Source organism: Zeus faber, assembly GCF_960531495.2.
Source record: "Zeus faber genome assembly, chromosome: 17".
Taxonomy (NCBI): domain Eukaryota; kingdom Metazoa; phylum Chordata; class Actinopteri; order Zeiformes; family Zeidae; genus Zeus; species Zeus faber.
Genome location: NC_137204.1, coordinates 20,247,271 through 20,271,293, shown reverse-complemented (window position 1 = coordinate 20,271,293; position 24,023 = coordinate 20,247,271). Strand labels below are relative to the sequence as shown.

The 24,023-nt window shown below is 44.6% G+C and overlaps 3 protein-coding genes across 3 annotated transcripts in view; all 3 read right to left on the bottom strand.

The window, feature by feature from the left end:
- LOC307243138 (TBC1 domain family member 10A-like) overlaps positions 1 to 11,817 on the bottom strand; it is an 11,935-nt gene extending 118 nt beyond the window's left edge. The window contains exons 1-9 of the mRNA XM_080017798.1: positions 11,447 to 11,817; positions 9,297 to 9,396; positions 7,819 to 7,926; positions 7,247 to 7,353; positions 7,039 to 7,153; positions 6,566 to 6,631; positions 4,453 to 4,642; positions 3,853 to 4,007; positions 1 to 3,043 (exon numbers count right to left, since the gene is read on the bottom strand). The exon at positions 1 to 3,043 is cut by the window's left edge and continues 118 nt beyond it. Of these exons, the coding sequence (XP_079873924.1) occupies positions 2,621 to 3,043; positions 3,853 to 4,007; positions 4,453 to 4,642; positions 6,566 to 6,631; positions 7,039 to 7,153; positions 7,247 to 7,353; positions 7,819 to 7,926; positions 9,297 to 9,396; positions 11,447 to 11,634 (1,452 nt within the window). The 5' untranslated portion in view covers positions 11,635 to 11,817 and the 3' untranslated portion in view covers positions 1 to 2,620. The remainder of the gene's footprint in view (positions 3,044 to 3,852; positions 4,008 to 4,452; positions 4,643 to 6,565; positions 6,632 to 7,038; positions 7,154 to 7,246; positions 7,354 to 7,818; positions 7,927 to 9,296; positions 9,397 to 11,446) is intronic.
- Positions 11,818 to 12,675: 858 nt separating this feature from the next.
- On the bottom strand, positions 12,676 to 21,236 carry LOC307242817 (protein phosphatase PTC7 homolog). Its single transcript, XM_080017408.1, has 6 exons — positions 20,732 to 21,236; positions 17,941 to 18,120; positions 16,732 to 16,930; positions 16,174 to 16,297; positions 15,831 to 15,960; positions 12,676 to 15,471 (listed from the first exon to the last, which is right to left on the bottom strand). The coding sequence occupies exons 1-6, from the start codon at positions 20,931 to 20,933 to the stop codon at positions 15,413 to 15,415; spliced, it is 894 nt and encodes a 297-aa protein (XP_079873534.1). The 5' UTR covers positions 20,934 to 21,236; the 3' UTR covers positions 12,676 to 15,412.
- A 992-nt stretch (positions 21,237 to 22,228) lies between these two features.
- Positions 22,229 to 23,525, bottom strand: sprn2 (shadow of prion protein 2; the record flags this gene model as incomplete). Its single annotated transcript, XM_080017669.1, has 1 exon — positions 22,229 to 23,525. Exon 1 carries the CDS (start codon positions 22,688 to 22,690, stop codon positions 22,229 to 22,231), a length of 462 nt encoding a protein of 153 aa, XP_079873795.1. The 5' UTR covers positions 22,691 to 23,525.
- Between the last annotated feature and the right edge of the window lie 498 nt (positions 23,526 to 24,023).

Here is a 24,023-nt window from a genome sequence, read left to right as displayed (position 1 = left end):
GGTTGGATCATTACACCTTACTCCGCAATCACAATGACAATGGAAATATAGTCGGCGTTGGGGGCGCACTTGGCCCTCGCGGCTTTGGACCGAAACCTATCTTTCCCTCGAGGCGACGGGCGGGCGTGGATGCAGAAGAGCCCTGTATCTATTGAGAAGCCGAGAGGGAAAGAACGGCTCGGGCGCTCTGGAGGGCTGTTGTGGGAATTTTGCCTTATTTGAGATGCAAATTCCTCCCCGAGCTGAAAGACCCGGGGAAACAGGTGTCTGAGGAAGTGTGCTACTGTGTGGGTGTTTTCAGGGAGGGTGTGCGGGTGCAGTGGGGGTTGAACGATAACACTGAGCGCATTGAGCCCGACTCTCTCAAAAAAAACAAAAAAAAAAAAAACAGTCGACCATTTTCCCCTCCGATCATTGTCCCGTTCCGTTTGTCTTTCGCAAGAAGATGGGGACAAACACATTCGATTGACGTTATCAACGCCTGCATTCAAATTTATTCCCGTCAATGTGATTCGGTACACACACACAAAAAAAAAAAGCTTATGATCCGAAGTGCAATGGAATGCGTTTCTGAATATTTACGAAACAGCAGACAGGACAATCCAAATCGATAGTAACAATCTCCCCGCTGCAGATTAACGTCAAGATTCTAAAATCTTCAAATATGTCATTCCTTCATTATTTCCTTATTTATTGTGTATAAATAACAGAGATATCCCATCAACGTCCAATTAAGATCGAAAAACTAAGAAATGGCTTCCAGGGATGTATTGACGCACATCAAGCCTCCGATTGAATCTTCAAACGCTTAAAAAGAGCAGATTTTGGGAGCAAGCTCAATGGCACCACCTATGTAACACTCTGAAAGGATACTAGTTTTGGATGATTGAAAATATCTACACGTTTGAATGTACAACTAACATAACATTCGATTAACAACAAAATGACAACGGAGTGATACAAACAGAAAGTCCATCATCAACCGATCTAGAAGCAAACAGGTCATCCAAGCAGGGTCTAAGAACATTCTTGCCGTTTCTGGGTCAGATTAGAAGGTATAAGGGGCACATATGAATTGTATAAAACTTACTTTCTTAGGATCTTACGCAGTATTTTGTCAAAAACATTGGTATGGTCCTTTCCAGATGGTGCGGTACATTTTCTTCATATATTCATCGAAGGAAAACCCATCAAAAGTGAGTTTGAGAAATTATTCACAAGTCTGGTCTCAAATATGAACGTTTTTATGAATTTGACTAAAGACACTTTTTATGCCGTTTAAAATAATTCTGAGAATTTCTTTTAAAAAAACAAAAAAAGTCAAATATAAAATGGCGATTGGAGGGTTTCTCAGCATATGGACTTCCAATACATTCAATCGCACGGTAAAAGTATTAAAGGTGCATTTACAAAAGGTTTGATTTATCAAGTGTCTCCAAAATATGGATGTGAAATAGTTCATGCAGGTGGACCACACTGAACACAAGTCCAAGCACAGTTGTATATTTTAGGACTATATGGAGTCACTATATGGACTTTTGGTCACTCATAATAAACAGTGTCACCAGAACCCTATTTCTCAAAGTACACAGGAAGATTGTTGGTCAATCTTATATAAATATATATGTCATTTTTGACCGCTTACCTATGTAGAAAAATTATGTTACTGTTTTGTTTAAGCATATTCACATATTTATATTCGTGTTGGGCAATATCCCATGCAGCATTTCCAACATACACACCCCATGCCCTTCGAAAGTAAAAACAGAATTAAATATGACTCAATGATTTTGATAAAAAAAAACAAAAAAACAACCCTCAGATAACATCCATCAGAGAAATCATCAATAGAAAGAATTCACTTCACTTCTTTTTCGGAGGTTACGGTTCATAGCTTCTGCGGCGTCTGCGCAACGACGCCCTCAAGTGTTCAACGCCAGCGAGTGGAAAAACACATCTCCCTCGGACGTCCTCCCCAACGGTGTTTCATCTCTGGTTGAGCGGTGATGATTCGAGCGGAACAACGTCAGGCGCGTTCAAAGACCGTGCAATGACGTTCAAGGACCTGGCCGCCGTCAAAACCAGCTCCCACGTTAAGAGCGGCGACGCTTCTACGACAAACACAAACCACAGCAACAAGTCACTTTGGCAGGAGGATATACTGTTCAGATAGGTTTCACACCGAATTGGCCGGATTTTCAAGACGATATATAAATATTAAAAAATGATGTAATGTAAAATATTTGTATGTGCCGACCAGAATAGAAGCTAAAACTCAATTTGACACGGGGTGCGGTCCTTTCAAAGACACCGACCAACGAGAGGAGCCTGAGGGGAGCGTCATTAAAACTCAACGGCGATAACTGTTCCTGGGCGTTCCAACGTCCGTACTTTCCAATCGAATGCTTAAAACGTCATTGACTCCCAAGAGCCCTCGCGGCCTCGTCCGCTGGAGCTCCCTGGGATCGTTTTTCGTGTCTGTAGTGCTGACTGAATGCATTCAGTTGTGGAATTCTAAATATTAAGAGTTTTCCCTGATGATTTAGTTTCACAATATGTGTGTGTGTGTCAGATTAGTTCATACTGCATGACAAAGATGCGTGTGAATGTATCCCGCGTGCTAAAGGTGGGTGTCGTGCTCGGCGCTGCTCAGACTCTCGTTGGACTCCTTCACGGTCGAGTCTTTAAGGAAGAGCGTGCGGTCGCTGGGCGGAGGTGGAGGAGAAGGGTAAGGAGGGTCCCTCTCCTGCGTCGGAGGGCTCGTCCCCACTTCCTTTTTGCCCTCCTTGCTGCTCCGCTTCTTCAGCTTGGCCTGCGCGCCCCCCTTCGCCTCGCCCCTGGAGGTCGGCGGGGACTCCACCACGATGGTGGGGTTCTGCCTCAGGTCCTGCCGGCTGGGCGGCTCGGCGGTGATGATGGCCTTGGCCCCGTGCATCCTGGACGGGGACTTCCAGCACAGGTCCCCGTGGCTCTCCTTCCAGCGCCGCAGTTGACCCAGGTGCTCCTTCTCAATGTCCCTCTCCGACACCGGCAGCTCGATGACCTGGGGCACAGGAGGGAAAAGAGGACATCAGAGCTATTTTAAGAAGCAAGACAAAATAAAAATAAAAAAAATATGAGGTCTTTTTGGTACAATAAATACCTCTTATTTTTATCTATTTAAATCTTCTTTGGGAGATAGAAACAAGAAACAAAACAAACAAAAAAAAAAGATAAAAAATGAGGTATTTTTGGTACAATATTATTTATTTATTTATTTATTTATTTATTGTGTCTTTTTATTTTTTTTGTCTTATTTCTTGTTTCTATCTTCCAAAGATGATATTATCTTCTTCGGCACATTGAGCTTCGTCGGCCTCATTCAAGAAACATGCATGTGATCAGATTTATTCAAAAAAGTTGACCAAAGTTGTTCTTTGGTACACATTAAAGTATGAGTTTGGCAACATGAAGGAAGGTATTTAACAAAGTCTCAGACTGTGTCATTCTTTATGAAAAATCAATTACTGTATCAATGACATCATTAACACAACAAAATAATTTACTGTAGTTCAACAGACTACCCAACATACGTAATAAGCCACTGCTTATCGCCCTCTTTAGTCAAATGTGATGAATGAAAACATAAACGAGCTCAGTCACTTGGTTTCACTGCAGCAACAACCACTCATCACCTCACTACAAAGGATGCATGTTTTCTCAATCCAAGGTTGTCTCAAGAACAGATAGAAGGTGAATTTATGAGAAGTTATTTGAATGACACTCATTGACAGGGAGGTGGAACAATAATGTTACAACATCACACTTTTATTATTTTTTTATTAAGGAACACTACTAGTAGTGAAGTCTGACCTCCTGCACCAGAAAGCCCTCCTGCATGTAGCGCGGCTCGATGGCCCGGAGCAGCTCCATGGTTTCATACAAGCCCTGATAGGACTTGAGCTTCTCCTGGGATCCCAGCATGCACTTCAGCAGGACCAGACCCACCCGGAAGATGATTTTCACGCCTAAGAACAGCAAAAACAAAACAAAAAAAAATAATAATAATAATTAAAAAAAAGTTTTATCCTGTTGTCCCTGCAGAAACTTTGACTGTATTCACACAACCTGCACCAAAATTCCCCAATTTAATTCCACAGTGCAACAGTGTAAATAACTTCATTTTTTACTATTAATAATTTTAATATTAGATAATATAATATTGAATATCACAGACTACTAAATGGCTTAAGTTATTGATTGTTAATGTAAATTATATGTCTTCTTCGAAGGCACAATGTATATTTCAGAGCCCTTTCTGATCAAAATCCAACTCCCAACAGGCTCACTGCCTGTTCTGACATCATTTGGCAACCACAAACTGATTATTTGATTGACGGCTGAGTCTCTCTTTTGGTCAACAACATGCTTTTCTATCGACCAATTCACGGATCGGAGCTCTGAGTCACCCACCCTCGCAGAAGAACATGTCCCAGACCCGCAGCACCGAGGCCCACGGCAGCGTCCGGGAGAAGGCGCACATGAACCACTCCGTCATGTACAGGATGGGCTCCATCTTGTGCTTCTTCAGGTGGCGGTGGGCCACGGGACACACCCTCCGCAACAGGGCATACAGGATCTCCCCATCCAGCTGGATCGCCTCCTGTTCGGGGGGAGGGAAGGAATGGTGGTGAGCGGCTGGAGGAGGCGAGGCGGCGGGGAGGGAGGTGCAGGAACACGGAGACGCTCCCATTCCGTCGATTTAATCTGAGTGTGATGAGAGGCATCTTAGCGTCACCCCAGTTAGCGCTCCTTATCAAGTTATTAGCGTATCGGCCGACGGCCCTCACTGTACAGATATACTTGTCGCTCAACCTGTTGAGGTAGCAGATCTGTACCTGCAGCAGCAGTGGCGATACAAAAGAGATTCTGGCCGCAGGTTCACAGCACTGCGCTTTAAGTGCAATAGCACCAACCAATAGGACAACGGCAAAACAACCAATCAATATGCACTCGCAACTTACCATTGGAGACCATCTGTTGTGTGCTTTTGTATTGTATTCTTATTTTATTTTATTCTTTGTACTTGTAGATGTATTTGTGGTTTCCCATCTGGGACAATAAAGTTAACTAATTTACAGAGTACGTGATGTTGGGGAACGCTGCCCCCTAGTGGCTATAGAGTGGAAGCACAATATGGCAGAGATTTATTTCCTTACCTTTGTCTCAATAGATGATGGCAAAATGCTTAAAGTGAGAACAGCTTCTCATTTAAGAATCTCGTTCAACAAGAGGAACAATCCAATTGCTAAACCGATTGTGTAACTTAAATGTACCGTCCCTTAAATCTCGTGACTTTGCTTTGCTGTTTAGCGGAATAAATGCCAAACTCCTTGTAAACTCGAGTCTTTGTTGTACTACGCTTAGTATTTATTTTGTTTTAGTCTTAAAGTTTATTTTAAGGCTGAAATTTTAATTTGTTTATTTATTTTTATTCCTTTCTTCATCACATTGTTTTCAGAAATGTCTCCATCTGGTTAATGATCGTTGTATTGAAGTGTTCAAAGTATTTAAATTAATAATTCAAGGAATTTTCCTTTCAAATATGTTATTTTATTCCAGTAATATGTTGTTTTTGGGATATATTTTCTTACTATCCCAGACCTCAAATAAAAAAGCAAAAACTGTAAATATGTAATCTAATTTCAGTCATCTCGCCATTCTCATGTTCCGTGCATGAACTTTAAACTAGGGATGTTAACAATTAATTGACTATCGATAAAGAGCTAATAAGAATTTAATCGATTAAGATTTTGTCTTTTCGTTAAGAACTGAACAATCTGCAGTCTTGTTGTAATTGTATCCATGGAAGTCCATTGCGGCGCAGGGCTTTTTGAGGAAAAAGCACCCAGCCAGGAAGTAGTAGTACCCACCAGAACAACAGGGGGCAGACGGGAAAAAAATTAATTGCCCAGTGGAGCAGGAAGCACAAGCAGACCGAGGCTTCCAGAAGACCCACAAACAACAAAGATGGCTCTGCGTAGAAAACAGGAGCTTCTTGATGCCGAGGAGGAAACTATGTGTTCAGATGGAACAGGGTAGACGGGAACGGGATGACGGCACGGCATATATTAAAATCAATTATTCCGTGTCCGTTATTAAATATAAGAATTTTAGTAATGTTTAGTCATTTCATTCGCGTCTCATCCCTATCTGCACCAGGCTTGACCTGCTACCTAACCTCCGGCTCATTCCGTCGCAGTGAATGTCAAAAAGGTTGAATGTTTAACTCGCGCAAATACAGGTTGTAGATATTCCCGTATGCGCGAACCAGCTCAGCGAGTCTCGCCTTCAACTTCTCCCATTTTGAAGCGCGCCACATTGCGTAGGTCCCCACGCGCCACGGCACCGCCACCCGGTGACGTCATCATAAGCCTTTACGTCATCGACTAACCGATGATTAAAAAAACGTCGATTAAGGAAATTCCTTTAAATCTGCATCCCTACTTTGAAACCACTCCCTCGCCTCTTTTAGTTGAGGAAACATCTTTGATTTTGTCCCCCATGGTTCTATCAACATCCTCACCAGTCCTTTGCTGTAGTATCCAGGAATGTACTTCTCGCAAATCTGCACCAGAACCCAGAAGGCATCCTGCAAAAAAAAAATACAAATTAAAAAAACGTGACGCTGCTGTCTCGTGGCATAGTGATGTTGATCTAGTGGGCGATATATTGTAATACTGATATTGCGATAAGACTAGATATTGTCCGGGATTTTGGTTATCTTAATATTGTGATATGAACGGTAATTAAATGTCGCCTTTGAGGCTACATGACATTGAAGTAACGCAATTTTCCGGAACTTCATGAACTGTTTGAACCAACACCTCTTACCTGCCTGGTTGAAATATCCACATTACTAATTATTGTTTCTTTGTGTGTAAATATCTTATGACGCCACAAAATATCATAAAAAAAAAAAAAATAAATAAAAAAAGTGGGATTGTATTTTGTCAATATCGGCACGCCCTATGACCACGACAAAAGGTATGTACTTACCTCCGCTGGCATGTGCATGAGGAGCACAGCGGCGACGGGAGCCTGCGCCTGGCAGTATCCCTCCTCGGGGCGATACAGAGTGTACACCTTCAACACACGGAACAGGTCCTGCTGCCTGCACACAAGCACACCGCCCCCCCGCCCCCGGTCTGTCACAATAACACAAGGACCTGCCGTGTCGCACCTGGAGAGAGCGCTGCCTACGTACCCGTGACCTCCCCTCGCCGCAAACATCTCATGGAAGGGGAACTGCCGATGCAGGTCCCGCTCTATCACATCCACCCATTTGGGATCACCCGGCTGGCTGTCCAGCGCCTGGAAACACCAAGATGTAGAGTGAGTCGGTGATTTTAGGATTTGAACTTTGGAGGGAACTTTGCAAAATTATCAATATCATAATAATAATAATAATAATATCAATTATATTATTTATTATACCAGTTGAAATGCTGCTGGCCTTGAATGTTGACAAATGTTGTGATGGAAATAGTGCCTTCTTGACAGACATATGCAGCATATGTTTTATTATTTCTAAAAATGTACAAACCAAAAGTAAAACTTGATGTAAACATTTTAATAGACATAACTGCATGAATTATTCATATTTGTCAATTAATTTTTGGAATATTTTCAAAACTTTCCAATAATATAATATACTTGAAACTGCAAATAAGACATTTTGACAAATATTTTTTCCAGGAATGTGAAATAACCAAGCGTAAATTGAAGAGCCTTTCAAGGTTATCCCTGACCCAAAGCAGCCTCGACTGTATGACTAACCTGGAACATTCCACTGTTCTGCTCCCTCTTCACCTTCCCTCCGCTGAGATAGAGCCACGCTCGGCCCCGCAGCGAGGGGGGTATCCCCTTCTGGCAGCGGAGCTTCACCTGTCGGTGCACAAGGGTATTTTCATTCCACCGCCGTCCTACTCGGCCTTACATAATGTGACATCACAACAGGATGTTTTGTGGAGGAAGCTTTTCTGACCAGATACACGCTGACGAACATCCAGCGGATTTCAGCCGGTAGAATAGGGGCCCCGAAAATTATTTTTCACTGAATATGGTTTTTTTAACCGTATTAGATCTTTGACTAAACAGTCAACTTTGAAGCAGGCTAATAATGAAAACTAATGAGCTTATTGGATGATCTTATTGGTATATATGTAAACAACATGGCTACTAAATGGTAACAGACTGGACGAAGAAGAAGAAGAAGAAATTATTATTCTTATTATTATTCTTATTATTATAATATTGTATGTAAAGAGTATCAACTCGCAGCTTCTTTACAGAGGACAAGTTCCCTTTAAAAGACTGAAATGAAAACATTTTCAAGTTCCATGTGTCAAAGGTTATTAAACTTTGTTTACGATCAGTCCAAGAACTGGGGCCTTCGGCACTACGAGCCAGGGAATAAGCCATTTTACAGTCGACCTTTAAAATCATCCGAACTTGAGGTATATTTTTAAAGAAGAAGAATCTTTAATTATCATACAACACACACACACACACACACACACACACACACACACACACACACACACACACACACACACACACACACACACACACACACACACACACACACACACACACACACACACACACACACACACTTTTTGGATGGTGGCCAGTGAAATGAGGCCTCTGCATTTAACCCATCCTGGCTTGACCTTCCTCCGGGGGGGGGGGGGGGGGGGGCAGCCAGGAGCAGTGGGCAGCATTCGTGGACGCACTCGGGGACCCGGTGAGGAGTGTCCATCGCTGGTCAGACGATGATGTGTGTATGATTTTGGTGGGGGTCCTTACTGACGTTAGGTGGAGGAAACCCCATGTGAGCACGGGGAGAACATGTGAACTCCACACAGAAAGGCTCCTATTTACAACTTATTATAGTGCAATGACAACGTAATTCCCATTGCCTTAGAATGACCACGTGTAGAGTATTCCCTGTGATGTAGACATACGCCCAGTAGGATTTTCTGTACAGCTACTACTAGATAAGGAGTAATACTTTACTTTCCACTCATTAATGTCCAATTTTATGTATGCAGTGTTGAACTAGGTATGCAAGAACGCAGTGATGTAAATGTCTTTAAATCCGAAACATACCACCGGAAAATTAATTTAACTCTGTTTAATAATGTATCTATGCATCCAAATTGTATAATCTGCCCACCTAACCTTGCCCCCCATTGCCCTTCACCACCCCCCACTGCTCTCATGCACAGCTCCTGATCAACACAAAGACCGACCTTCTTGTGTTTTTTGGCCATCCACTTGTCCCAGCTGTTGAGCATCTCCAGCCACTTTGCCTCGCGCTGTCGCAGCACCTCGGGAGGGATGTCTTCACCACTGCGTACACACACACACACACACACACACACACACACACACACACACACACACACACACACACACACACACACACACACACACACACACACACACACACACACACACACACACACACACACACACACTTCAGCTTATTAGAAAACAGTTCTGCTCATTATTTATCATTTCAAATACTTTGGAGCAATAGCCCTCACGGTGCAAACACAGTTAAGCGGGGGAGTTGCCCCGTTTGTCGATCGATACAAGTTTGAGGCATCATCATGTCGCGATTTTGGCCCAATGACAGGATATACAGTAGTAATGGAGAACATCGCCAATGCCAAGCACCATATGATAAGACAGACATTGAAAGGGAGTTGACATGGTTTTCAGCTTTCTTGAGACCGTTAGAAACAAACCTAGAGACATCTAACATACATCTGTCAAATGTAGTATGATACTGGATATTTGTGTGTGATATTTGTGAGATGTATTCTAAGACAGATACCAAACTTTTCCCCAGTACCAATATCCAATGCGGGCCCAAGCATCAGTGCCGCCCTAATTAGAAAAGAGTGAAAGTATTTTTCCCCCATGTGGAAGAAAGCATGATAATCCAGCTATAAAGAACACTTTAATGGAGTATTTTATCTATCATTCGCTGTGCACCATCACGAGGCTAAACCAAAGCATGTGGCCAGATTTACTGTAAATAAACCCAACCTTGAGGACAGATCACACTTAGACACTATTGTCTCATTTGTACTCTATTTGGACAGGGTGAAGAGTTCAAACCAGATAGATATCAAAGTAAGAACTAAATTAGGACAACACAAAAGCCACACAGCAGTTTGCATAATATACAAAAACACAACACTGTAAAGCATCAGAGAACAGTGGGCTGAACCGCGCCGAAAACAAGGGACCCGGACAGAGACAAAGCTAAGGTGTGGTACACACACACTTTTAACCTCTTCCTCGTAGTCATGACTGGGAATGGCCGTCACGAGCAGAGGCAGGACAGGGGCCGAAATCCTCCTTCTCGGCACAGGAAACCTACCCTCAGACAAAACAGTGGAGCGCGGTGACGGCAGGGGAGAAAACAGGAAGCCGAGAGAGAACTTTCACCTCACTTCTGTTTTCCATAATGTCAACCAACAAGCTTGTTCGTCAATATCGCACAGAGCTCTTCTGTATTAATAAAATAAAATAAATAAATGCAAAGAGCACAGCTTGCGTGCGGCATGTCTAGCAGCACTCAAATGCTAGGATTTCGTGAGGGTGGGTTGGAGGCGTCAGCTTCCTGATATCATGCAAATTGATAGAAAGATTTATGGCATGGCTGTCCTCCTACTTTTAGTTTTCTGTAGGTGCCCTTGATGAAAAACACAACACACACACACACACACACACACACACACACACACACACACACACCCCTAAGCCATAAACTACGAAACACTTAAATCCCTCAACTCAGACGAGGAGGCGGTACAGTGTAACCCGATGGTGAAGGGGATAAACTCCTTCTCTTGGTCCAAAATGTTTCTTTGGATTCACCAGAGAGAAGTTTCCTGCTTCTCCGGTGTTGCAACGCAATTCAGTTCAAACATATATCCAAGACAAATGCATATAAAATGGAAAACTGGAGGCCCGACAGTGACCAAAATAATGCAATGATGTTATAAAAGGAGAGGATTCTGGTTGATTAGATGCAAAGATAGATGGACAAATTTACAGATAATAGAAAATTACCAATATACAATAAACATAAAAATATACAAAAAAAAATAAAAATAAAAACTGGGTAAGACACAATAAATCTACAAATTAACAATGAACAATAAACCTCTGTCTCAGCGATTGACACTCTCAAAAAATGGGGAAGATTTTGCACGTTTGCATACATACATAAAATTAAACCTGTACACATATACACACCAGCAATATGCAAAACAAAGTGAGACAATATCACGGAAAAAAAAATGCAAAGAATATTAGTTCATAGTTTTATTAGTTGTAGTATATATTAGTTCAGTGTTGTGCTGAAGGAGCGCGTTCACCTCACCTGTACTGCTGGGCTCCCCCGATGAAGCCGTACCTGTCCGTGGTTCTGTCTCCCGACTGGACGTCGCCGTTCGGTCCGGCGTCAGACCCCGCGGAGGGCTCGCCGTGCTCGGCCAGGTCCTCCGCGGTGCCCCGCCGGCCTTTGGACTCCGCCGGAGGGATCCCGTTGCCTTGCTCGACCCTCGCCATTTAACCGACCGACCGACGCGGTCCCCGTCCCCCCCACCTTTAACGTTAGCTTACCGCGCGGCCCCTTCCCGAAAGTTCAGTCATATTCGTTGGGGTCCGTCGCTCGATTCTCCGCGGTCGCCGCGCATCATAAAACCTCACATTATGGATCCAAGGACGGGTTTAATAACGCGTTATCTTATCCCGTCTTATCTTATCGCACCGCTGTCAGCTGACACACTCGGAAGTCCTGTCAGCATAATGTGGCTAAGCTAAAGCTAAGCTAATGCTAGGCTAACGCCAGACTAACCCGGGGCTCGGACGCTTGTTTTGAAAAGCGTGCTGGGGGCGGACCTAGTCTCGAATTACGCGCTTTGTGACGTCATAAGCCGCGAACGTCACAAAATCAAATAAAAATACAAAACGGAATAACGCATCACGTCATCTTTTTTTTTTTTTTTTTTTTTTTTTTTTTTTACAGCCACCGTGAAATTATTGTTACTACAATTTGGCAAACCTTTAAATTAATAAAACTGTATAATTACAAAAATACACAAAGCCGTCCTATAGGTTTCTATTGCGCAAGTGTCTCTCGAGGCCACCAGGTGTCGTTGTCTTCACCGCTGTCGATGCCCCCGAAGCGCCTTTTTTTGCCGGCAGACCGCGAAAGCCAAGCCCCCCCCCCCCCCCCCCCCCCCCGGCGCTTCTTAGGGGTCCGCGTCTACTCATCTGGATAAACTAGGCTAAAACTCGGCCAAACCTCGGGGCCGCGACAGCCAGGTACCGCAGGGACGGGGCAGAAACAAGCCTCCCTTGCAGCCACCCGCTGGAGCCCCGTTGTTTTTGTCGCCCCCTGGAGGTGCCGGGAGGGATCTCCTGACCCCGCACGGCGGCCCCTCCGCATGACATGCGCGCACATTGGACAAGCTGGAGCTTTCCCACAAGGCATGCAGATCAAACAAAACAAAACAAAAAACAAACCGACCCAAAATTAAAAGATCACAAGGACAACCACACCACAACTTCAAAATCACAGAGGAAAAAAAATGGAGCGTAACCATCTTTAGTATAAATACTAGACTCTTTTATTTGTACATCTTTCAAAACATATTTACAGAACTGTATTGTTACACCGTATACATAAACATCTTTCATACACACACACACACACACACACAACTACAGCTTGCTGGAAGGAGAACAATCATACCTTGTATTGACTGCGAAAGCACCTTTGAAAATGTTTTTCACACAAGGACAAATAAAGGGTGGTGGGGGGGCAGCATTCATTTACATTAAACGATGAGCAACGGGGGCCGAGACGGGCTTATGATGCCAAAAGTTCTTAAAAAAAAACCAAAACAAAAAAAAACCAGGCCTAGCGATTAAGGCTTAAAATCTCTGCTCACTCCCCGTTTATACTTTCATGTCTTTGGTTGTTCAATAAACCTGCTTTGTTGCGTTCCCCGTACTAACCAGCCGCATACCAACACCGCCGAACAGAAAAACAAAACAAACAAAAAAAAAACCTCCCCGTAGAGCCCCTCCAGGCACAACAGGAGAGACCTCGACGCGCCACCGGCAATCATGCCCGGAATCCCGAGGGCCGAGCATACCGGGTCACGTGACTAGCGTGAACGCTCTCCTGCACGAGCGCGAGGAAAACGGTACAGCATTGCTGTGTCGTATTCCTGCCAACAAAACGTAACGATACACGCAAAGGGAAGTGGGTCTTTGGTGCGCCTGTGTTTAAAACTCTAAACACATTGTCTAAAGTACCTCCCCGGGGGGCGGGGGGGGGGGGGGGGACTTTTAAAAAGGACGGGAACGGAGAGACCACAGCACTTAGAACGGTACCGGGGCGACGCTCTTCGACCCTGTAGAAAGTCATCGAAGCCAGCGTACGTGTAAATACCCTTGCGCGATCATGACGACCGTGCGGAGCCACACACAAAACAAAAAAGCATCAGTGGGAAATTGCAGGGGGAAAAACAAACAAAAAAAAATAAAATTGACAAATAAAATGATGCTGCACTTGTCCCACATCTGTTTTCTGTCAAGACGCGCGTGCGCTTTGTCTAGCCACGCAAACCGTGAATCACGCACAACGCATACTCTTAAAACCCAATAATAGTGATTTCAAGCCTGATCTACAGTTGCAAGCATTCCCAGGCGCAGCTTTAGCTCTGTGATATAGTCTCTACACAAAACACAAACACACACACACACACACACACACACACACACACACACACACACACACACACACTTCACTACTGCTCTATATTCATCTCAGCAGATATTGTTCATCTCAGCTCATGGAAGTGACAGATTGATAAGTTTACTTAAGAGATTCAATCTTTTTACACAAAATATATATTTATGAATGCGTGTGTACATCATCCACGAGAGTAAAGTAATAACCCTTTACTTACAAAAAAAAATAAAACCCAAAGCAAAAGACAGTGTAGAGGCCATTACACACCGCCAAAACACAAGAAAACAATATCTACAACTCATGGGGACGAGTGCACGGACTGATCCCTCGGCCAAGTCACAGACCAGGTGAACCCTCTACGAGCGGACGCCGTTAAATATTCCGTGTTCTCCCAACGATGCGACACCTAGAGCCCGGCTGGCGTACACACCAGTCGGCTCTTCGCTTACGCACGTACACAAAAAAAACAGGTTCTGACACCGCATCCCAATTATTATTACCCCCCCCCCCCCCCCCGTCTGTTGAGAATTCACATTTTCGACAACAACAAGCTCCCAAGGTTCCTCGATATTATTCCTTTATACTTCCCGTTTAAAACACCCACACACACACACATTTACAACAGGGAACAGAAAGCCATGCAGCGACACTGACACCGGCAGAGACAGACTGTGTTCATGAGGCAACGCCCTGAATGCCACCTGACCAACCCAAAAACACCAGACTGCTTTTGACTCCGCTTTTTTTTTTTGTTTGTTTTTAATTTATTATTTAAATTCCCCACTCAAGAGAACCCATCACATTATCAATTTGTCCTATATTTTGGGAAAATCTATTTTCAAGGCATCTGGAGGAAAAAAAAGCTGTGTAGCCCAGCCTGACAGTGTTTTGGTCACATTTTTGGAAGTTCGCGTCCAGATCTCTTTTTATTTTATTTTTTTTTTAAACCGGGGGGGTGGGGGGGGGGTGATGTCGCTGACAGGGTCGGGGTCCGCCGACTCAACTCTTTCCAGATGAGCGGGCACAGTCCTTCGGGGATAAGACGTCATTTTGGGCTGGTTAGAGATGTCGCTCGTGTTGCCTAATGAACCCAAAAAAAAAAAAAGAGTCTTGTTTTTTGCTTTAGCCGTCAGACTCGTGACAGTACCCACCGTTAATGAGCGAGGGCGTTAGAATATAATATAATAGCCCTTGGTCTCATTGTGGGAACGCAAACTGCCCTTTGAGCCTCCTGTTAGGTCACATAGCCGAAAAAACGAGGGCACACCGGAGGCAGGAAGCATCCGCCGATGCCCCCCGCCCAAAAAAAAAAAGAACCCAAAACGAACCCCAGCTTCTTTTGCATCATGATCAACATGAAAGCGACCTAGCTGCCTTTTGCCCTCGGCTTCCCCGGCACCGACACGAGAACAAAGCAGGACTTGAGCCCCACGGCGCAGAGCGTCCGACGGGCGCACGGACCTCCCCCTCCGAGGCCCCTCCCGCCCGCGGGGGGAGGAGTGCGTTGGGGTGGGCAGCAGGTGGAAGACGCAGACGGGGGGGAGGGGGAGGGGGTGAGCAGCGACACCCGTACACACATTTTTAGTCTGTGTATTCGGCTACGATGGACAGCAGCACCGTGATATCGTCTGGCTTCCCTCCTGCACAACACAAAAAAAAGGGAGGGGGGTGAGCTTTCTGGACGTTTCGTAATGCCTGGTTGTGTGTTTATTCATCCAACGAATAAAAATAAAAATGTACCTGGAAAAATGCTAATAATGTTGAATAGTCAATTTCCAGGGGGGGTCTGAGAAATAAATTAACTAGCTGGCATATAGAGAAAGCCCGATTTATTGACTCCGAAAATTAAATTAAATTAAAATTTTATTAACTTTTACTATTCCGTCCATTTCGGATATTGGACTTAAAACACCTTTGCACAAATTAAGTGAAAGTGTAATATATCTATATGAGTATATCTTTATTGTGACAACAATTTCATCAAAACCAGCCGACTCACCTCTTACATTCAGACCGTTGTCACAGGCAAACTGCGCAAAAGGGGACATGTAGTTTGGGTCGTAGGCGAGGTTGTGCGCTTGCTTGGCGATGCTCTGCGCTGTCTGCAGCACGCTGTCGTAGTTGGCGGTCTGAAAAGTTAAAAAAAGTTTTTTTTTTTAATAAATAATAAAATAAATAAATAAATAATAATAATTAAGTAAAATATATATATATATATATATATATATATATATATATATAAAAAACTAAAATAAAATAAAAAAAGGCTGAATCACTGCAACGGGCACAAAACACAAAGCGAGACGCGTGCAAGCGACTGGGCTATCCGCACGCGTGTTCACCTTTAGCTTTTTCAGCTCCTGCAGTATCATGTAGTCGGGCATGTTGTCGAAGAGGCCGTCGGTGGCGGTCAGGATGATGTCACCCAGCTGCACGTCAAAGGAGGAGCTGTCGGCCGCTTCGGGGCTGCGGGAGATAAAGAGACACAGGGAGGCCCTCGGGCGTTACGTCGGCGTGGCTAGGTTTGGGGCCCCTCGCAACGTCGTTTGCCCAGTGGCAGAATGACAGTTTGCAGTCACCAGTACCACAAATGCATGACAAGCTGTCAAATAAACTATGGGGTGGGGGGCAGCTCGGGGTTCACGGAAATGAGGCCACAGAGTCGCATGCTCCAGCGATAAGATTACACCTGTAAAGATAATTCTGGTTATTGATTAGGTAACCATAATAAGCAATACACACTATTTGTATTTCAGGCTTGGAAGTGAATGCAAGCCATACATACTGTGCCCTTTTGAGCACGTTATTTGTTTTGAGTTTGGTTGTGAGTTTCCTTTTGAACTGATGTGTTTTAATGGGATTATATTTGAGGACCAAGTTTTATATGTGCGAGTCCCGACCTGTCGCTGAGCACCACCCCTTCGGACCCCGGGGGGGCGATAGACAGCTGGAAGGGGGTGTTGAAGTAGTGCTGCTGCTCGTCAGAGCGATGCACCACCTCTCCTTCCCGCACCACCAGGAAGCCAGAGTCGCCGAGGTTACATGTGTGCAGGCGGTGGCTCCGCCGGTCCAGAACCACGATGCAGGCAGTACTGCTCCCTGAAGACAGAGACAAACAGACAAATATATAGAAGATTATAAGATTATTCAGGGTTAAAAAAAACAACAACTCCTGTGGCATAAAACAACAATATGGAGCAATTAAAATAAATCAGTATTTAAATAAAAAGGTACATAGAAGAATGCAATCCGGTTTGACACAATTTTGTTCCCCCCAATCATCAAAACACTTCAAATTGCAACATCTATTGATTCTTAGTTAAAAACAGTAGTATGTAAACTACAAGGTACAATGGTATACACTTTCTCTATGGAATAGATTTTGAAGCGGTTATACTGGTTTCCTCAGTATAGCCGCTCTATAAATGTCAAAGCTGTCCAAATATGTAATGCAATGTTTAGCATTGGCCCACATCCACAGACCATAATGCTGAAGGTGTGGTGACAAAAGAAGGTGAAACTGTTTACAATAATAGGAATTATTAGGGGAAATACTGGTACGGCAGCCATATTGGAGCTAATCTGAATGAAAGTCTTTATTTGCCAAGCGTGAGACGCAAAAGTAATTTATCTTGGTGTAGGAACCAACATAGATAAAATACAAATATGCAAATAAGAATACAACTAGGAGGAATTTAAGATGACGTCATTAAAAATACAGATATAAAAACAAGAACGCACATAAACAAAGAATATAAGAAAACCACACAAGTGTATGAATTAGTAAACATAAATATGTGGTGGTTGTGCATTACATAACTGAATTCCTGAGAAAACAATTCACAATTGTTTACTATAACCACAAGGTTTCCTACAGATCACGTATGAGGAAAAACAAAATCACAATCTTATTCACTGTGAATCGACACCATCAATTACGTTATGAAACTCTGTAACCTGGGCTACCAGACCCAGTCCCTGACTCATCTTGTAGCTATGGCAATTATTTCACTGAGCACATGTGTTGACACGGGAGGCAGCAGAGACAACTATGTTCCCCACTGTGCACGAGCGTGTGTGTGTGTGTGTGTGTGTGTAGAAGGGCTCACCCAGCAGAGGGACTTTGTTCTGCAGGAGCTCGTAGTAGCCTGAGGTGAGGATGCCCACCGGGTTGCTGGGCGTGAAGCGTCCGTCCTTCACCAGCCGCTCACACACCCGCATCAGAGTGGTAGAGAACTGGGAAGGGTCAACGCCGTAGTCACGCCACCCACCCACACCATCTGCAACACCTATTGGACCAAAGTACGGAAATCACACTTTATTGTAAATGCTTTGGTGAAGTGAGGAAACCGTGGGGAAAAAAACGATCTTCAACAGTCAATGCTGCGATGATACTCAAATTTTAGTTATATCAATACTTGATTTGGTTTATCATGGGTAGTTAGTTCACTCCTGAAATGTAAAAACAAGCAGCGTAATTAAGAAGAAATAAAGCCATGACATAAAAATACATGATAAAGTGTTCAAAATAGCAACGACAACAAAAATGAATAACATGGAAATATTGCTCATGGAACGCTCCATCTCACACATGGTTACGTATCATGTAGGTGGCTTCTGAACTGAAAAATGGGAGCGTATTTTGGTTTATTGTCACATATGGACTGAGAAATTGGGACATGGGCATGGAAGATGTGGATCCCCCCCCACGAAGCTGTTTAATTGTGTAAAACAGGCCAAAAGACAGCTGAAGCCACTCTAGACAGGGTGACGTAGGGTAAGACGACCCTGGCCACAAATGGACAGCGGCACTAAATACTTTATTTGCTAGTCCAGGTGTGGAGGCCTGGCCGGCCGAGAAACACAACGCCGCGTCTCTGCTCATCTGTGGCAGCCCTGCAAAGGGACCGAGGGTCAACACACAGACCAACAACCCAACCGGACAAAAGTGTAGGTGACTGTGATAGTGCAGTGGGATGAGTGTTCTGCCATGTGGCTTGTCCCCACCCCCAGTCTGCCGTAATGCTGCGTTCCACTGAACTCAACTTGAAAAAATGCAAAAGAACAGCCCTTCACACATTTGCTTGGGGCTGTTAAACGAAAACACGACCAACTGCCACCTGGACTAATCTTTAGTCTCAAGAGTCGCAACCTTGTCAAGCAAACACACGTTTACTGCCATGTTTTTCGAGAACAAAAGGCAATGGATCACATTAAGCTCGGGAGTGGGGCACTACCAAATCGGAACGACCGATTCCCGGCGAACGCAGCACAAGGACAAAGCCCGCTCCCGCGGCTACCGTGGTTAGCAATATGGCTGCCTCCACGCTCAACCATTCTGACCTTTGTGAGACATTTGCGCTATTTCGTCTGCGATGCCGTCGCGACAACAAGGGGCCGGTCTTTTATCACCTCGAATAAAGCCCAGCCGGAGCGGCTCTCCCCATTCGTTAGCAACGCTCCACAGTCAGAGAGACAACTATCTGGGTGAAAGGTCACGCAGGGCTTCGCCTCAAAAGTACCCTCCGCAAATGCACCTATTTTGCAGCGTTGACACGAGCTAAACAAACGTGAGTATATATATATATACACACACTTGTCGGTGTTCTACATGTTGGTTATCATCAACACCGCCCGTTCGATACATCGATACTGTGCACGTCCCCAGGATCGAGGGTGGGGGGCCGGCGTGTTTTCATTCGTGGTGGCAACACGTGCTAGCCAGCCCCTAGTGGTGAGAGGTTCGACTCTCGTTTTTAGATCGGGTTCTTTACGAGTGACTCAGTTAAAAAAAATAATAAATAAATAAATAAAGGGAGTCGGTCGATTGTTGTAACGCTTCGTTCGCTTTGAGTCGGTGGCTCCGGCTCCGAGATCCGCGCAGTCATTGAATGACAGCAAATTCCGATTAAAGAACCATCGCCCGCCTTCGGATTCTCAGCGACCCCGACACACATCTCGAACCCAGAATCCGAGGCGCTGCCTTCAGGCCGACGGTTCAGACCGAACCGGTGCAATAATTCATCCGTTTCAACCCCCATCAAGATATTAAATAGCAACAAGTAGTAGTGCAGTGATATATGATTTTATTTAGAGACTTAAGATATTGTGACTTGATTAGCTTTCAGGTTTTTTTTTTTTAATTATATATGGTTTTATTATTAAATAGCAACAAGTAGTAGTGCAGTGATATATGCTTTTATTTAGAGACTTAAGATATTGTGACTTGATTAGCTTTCAGGTTTTTTTTTTTAAATTATATATGGTTTTATTATTTGAAACGATTGTCTTATTTTATTACCTTTTTATTATTTTAAAGAATTACCTCGCACTCAACATATGAATGTAAGCATATTACGCGTCAGTGTGTGTAGGATCTACGTCTACGCGTGTATCTGCATTGTGACGTTGTTGGTCGGCGTGTTGCGCGATGCAGCGGCTTGGAGCCCAAGACTAATTTCCCTGCGGAACAATACATGAACGACTTATCGTTATCCTATTTTCTCCAATCGCACGCCACAGTTAATCAATAGGGAGAACGCAAGCCGTGGACCCCGTAAAATATTTTGGCCCCGCTCTCTCGGCTCAATTTAGGTGGAACGCGTAAATCGGCCGCGTTCGGTGTGAATTACGCCACGTCCTTCGGCGGTGATCCGCCTCCGGAGTGGTCCTCGGCCATTGCTTTTCAGCTGGCGAGCCGAAGTCACGACTTGCCGGACTGACTCGTGAGTCGTTTGAAAGATCCGTTCGCCCCGAACGAATCGTCCGCGAGTCTTGCGCCACTAGCCCGCTGAAGGTCACCCGGCACGGGAGCGGAGCCGCGGGCTGCCGCGCCACGGACACCGGCAAAACCCACACAAAACGACACACAACAAGACGGCAGAAAGTGCCGGTACCCACCCAACACATCCGCGCTCCTGTGCCGCGCCACGAAGCACGCGTCGTCCCCGTAGCACATCCCTTTCTTCAGGATGCCCTTACGAAAGTCTTTCCCGAACCCGTAGCTCGCCGTGACCAGGCTGTAGTCGCGGCCGTCGGTTTGGGAGAGTCCGCCCAGGACCGCCCTGGCGACGAGTCTGCCGTAGGACAGTACGGACAACATCCCCGAAGAGCCGCGGAGACCGTCCCGCTGGAGCCCGAGACACCGAACGCCTGCCCCGCCGCCGTGCCCGCGCCGCGCACCAAGGACCGGACCGATTCACCCGTCCATGCGGCCCCGCCAGCCCGTTTCCACGGCGCAAGCTCCAAAGGGGCCGAAGTCTCTTATGTTTCCGTGGCTCGCAGACGCGCCGCTCCTCCGGTGTGCGCCGTCCTCCCCAACATGTTCGCCCCCAGGAGCTCTGCCTCATCCGGGTCCTCGACGACTCGCGTTGGCTGACGTCACAATCGCGCGCGCGCGCTCGAAACCCCCCACGTGCGCGTGTTTTTTTTTTTTTTTTTTTTTTTTTTTTTTTTTTTTTTTTTTTTTTTTTTTTTTTTTTTTTACGTAAGCTTCAAGGTGAAGTTTGGACTCGCGGACGATCCGCTCGTCGCGAACTGAATCGTGTATTTGACTCGGGAGTCGGGGAGTAAAACGGTGAATCTTCGGCTCGCAAGCGTGAAAGAAGAATTTCTGTGGAGTAAATTAAAGTCCAAGCCCCCCCCCCCCAAAAAAAAAAGTCAGAGACAGTTGTAATAATATATTTTGAAGTTGACTGATCAGATTTGCACTTTTGCCAAAATAACACACTTTTGGGAGAATTGGGAGAAAGGGGTTTTCTGGGATCCGATTTGTGTTCATCCGCATGAATAAATCATTTTTGACGGAATAAAACGATGTGAATTCCATTCCTCAACCGATTCCTAAACCAACAGAACCGAATAGACGGGTTAGAAAATCGAACGAATCATTTGACTGAGTGAAACGTCGAGAACCGAATCTGAAATTATCGTCACTGATCCAGACCCATCCTATCGTGTGATAACTAAGTACATGGATAATAAATAAAGTTGATTCATTTTTGCATTTCATTCACATATTCACACCGCTCCAGTGTTAAGATCTGGATTTCATATGTAGGTTTATGTCAATTAATCAAACAATATTGATGTTTATCACAATAAATAATGTGTGCATAGAAAGTGCAGCCAGTGCATAATACCAAAAAACACTTTAAAGAGCCAGTATGTCACAGTTCCTTTGCATGACTCGATGTGTGATATTTTCCATCCAAATTCTTACTACAAATCAAGATGACGTTTGGATGATTCTTTTCATGCTTACTAGTCTGACATGCACACCAGGCTTTCCATTTGTCGCTTACTGTGACTCGTTCTACACAAAAGGATTATAACTAGAATTTTTCAAAATGAACTTTTATTTTGGGAACTTTGTTTCCAGGTGGTGGGGCCGTCACATTACAAGCCCCTGACCCAGGCCCCTACGAGGAAAGGCACCACCGGCGCCATTGCCGAGAAGATGTTCCTCGTGGGAGCGGCGGCGGAGGCCCTCGGGCGCCGCTCGTACTGGTTCTTATAACCTTTGCTCTCCCGCTCGTAGTACCGCTGGTTGTCCTTCGAGGAGTCTTTGTGATGGGCGTGTCCGTAGCCGTGCTTCGGCCTGCCCAGTGACCCCAGCCCGAATCCGACGGCCGCTCCCCCCAGGGCGCCGGCGGCGGCCGCCCCTGCCAGCTTCAGCCCCTGCTTGGATGAACCGTGGCCCGAGGATGGAGGCTGCTTGTCGCTCTGCTTGTCGCTCTGCTTGTCGCTCTTCCCTTTCCCCCGGAAGATGCCTCCACGCTTGGACTCCACAGCAGGACACAGCGTGGACACCAGCAGCATGCACACCCACAGGATCAGAAGCTTGTGCCGGCCGGTCATGACTTTGCAGGTGCTGTCCTGCAGATTTAAATCTCAGTTTAATAAACACACCGAATGATTACTATTCGATCTACAATGGTGGGTGAAACTAGCTTTCTCAAATGTACAGTGGTTTAGGAATAAAATGGTGTCGGCTGCCCACATAGAAATTCACAGTGGTATTAAGCCTCCTGACATAGCCCGACAAAACAAAACATCTAAGCCATAGAGTCACATGCTTGCAAGCGCCAACAAAACAAACACCCAGAACAATCCCCACATTCTGTCCAGCCATTGATTAGTCAGGTGTTTTGTGGGTGCATCCACACCACCATTGTTGGAGTGATTTTGTTTTATTTCTTTCTTTCCTCCCAAATTAAATTTACCTAGTTATAATAAATATGCAATATGATTAAACTGCATATATATATATATATATATGTGTGTGTGTGTGTGTGTGTGTGTGTGTGTATGTACAGTATATATATATATATGTGTGTGTGTGTGTGTGTGTACAGTATGTATGTATGTATATATGTTTATATGTGTATATATATATATATATATATATATTGCACATGAAACCAGACAACAAAAACAACATTCAGCAAAAAAATTAACAAAGGATAAATCTAGAATCCATCTATGACTATTGATCATATATTATATAATAATATCTTCTATGATAGTATAGCATCTTGAGTCACTACTCCGTTCCTCCACTTGTCATGTCCAAAATAAAAGCAAAAAAAAGAAAATGGATATTAAAATCTTTGGTACCTTTTTAAATAATCCTTGATGGAGTGGCACTATTTCTTCACGTCTTACCACTCCCAGTACAGCAGCACATATTGGTTTCCAGCGGCGTTGTTTTCATCATCATGTAGTTGACAGAGACGACGTGGCTCCTCCCCAAACAAACTTTCCTTTGCTATTGGTTCCAGATCAATAATACAGTCAGGGCCTGAATGTGTTTTGCTGACGGTGCAACCACACAAACATGAGACCTCTCTCTCTCTCTCTCTCTCTCTCTCTCTCTCTCTCTCTCTCTCTCTCTCTCTCTCTCTCTCTCTCTCTCTCTCTCTCTCTCTCTCTCTCTCTCTCTCTCTCTCTCTCTCTCTCTCTCTCTCTCTCTCTCTCTCTCTCTCTCTCTCATCCTATCATTTGGAAAATATTCCCATGTGTAGTATTGAAAGGAAACATCTGTTGGTCACAAACTGCTGTCTGTGCTAATGTGTTATTTTCTGTAACGTTACTTTTCCAAATGTCCCTCAAATGTGCCGACGCTTACCTGCTCTAATTTTAGTTTGCCGTAGTTACTGCGGTAATTATATTTATATATATATATATATAT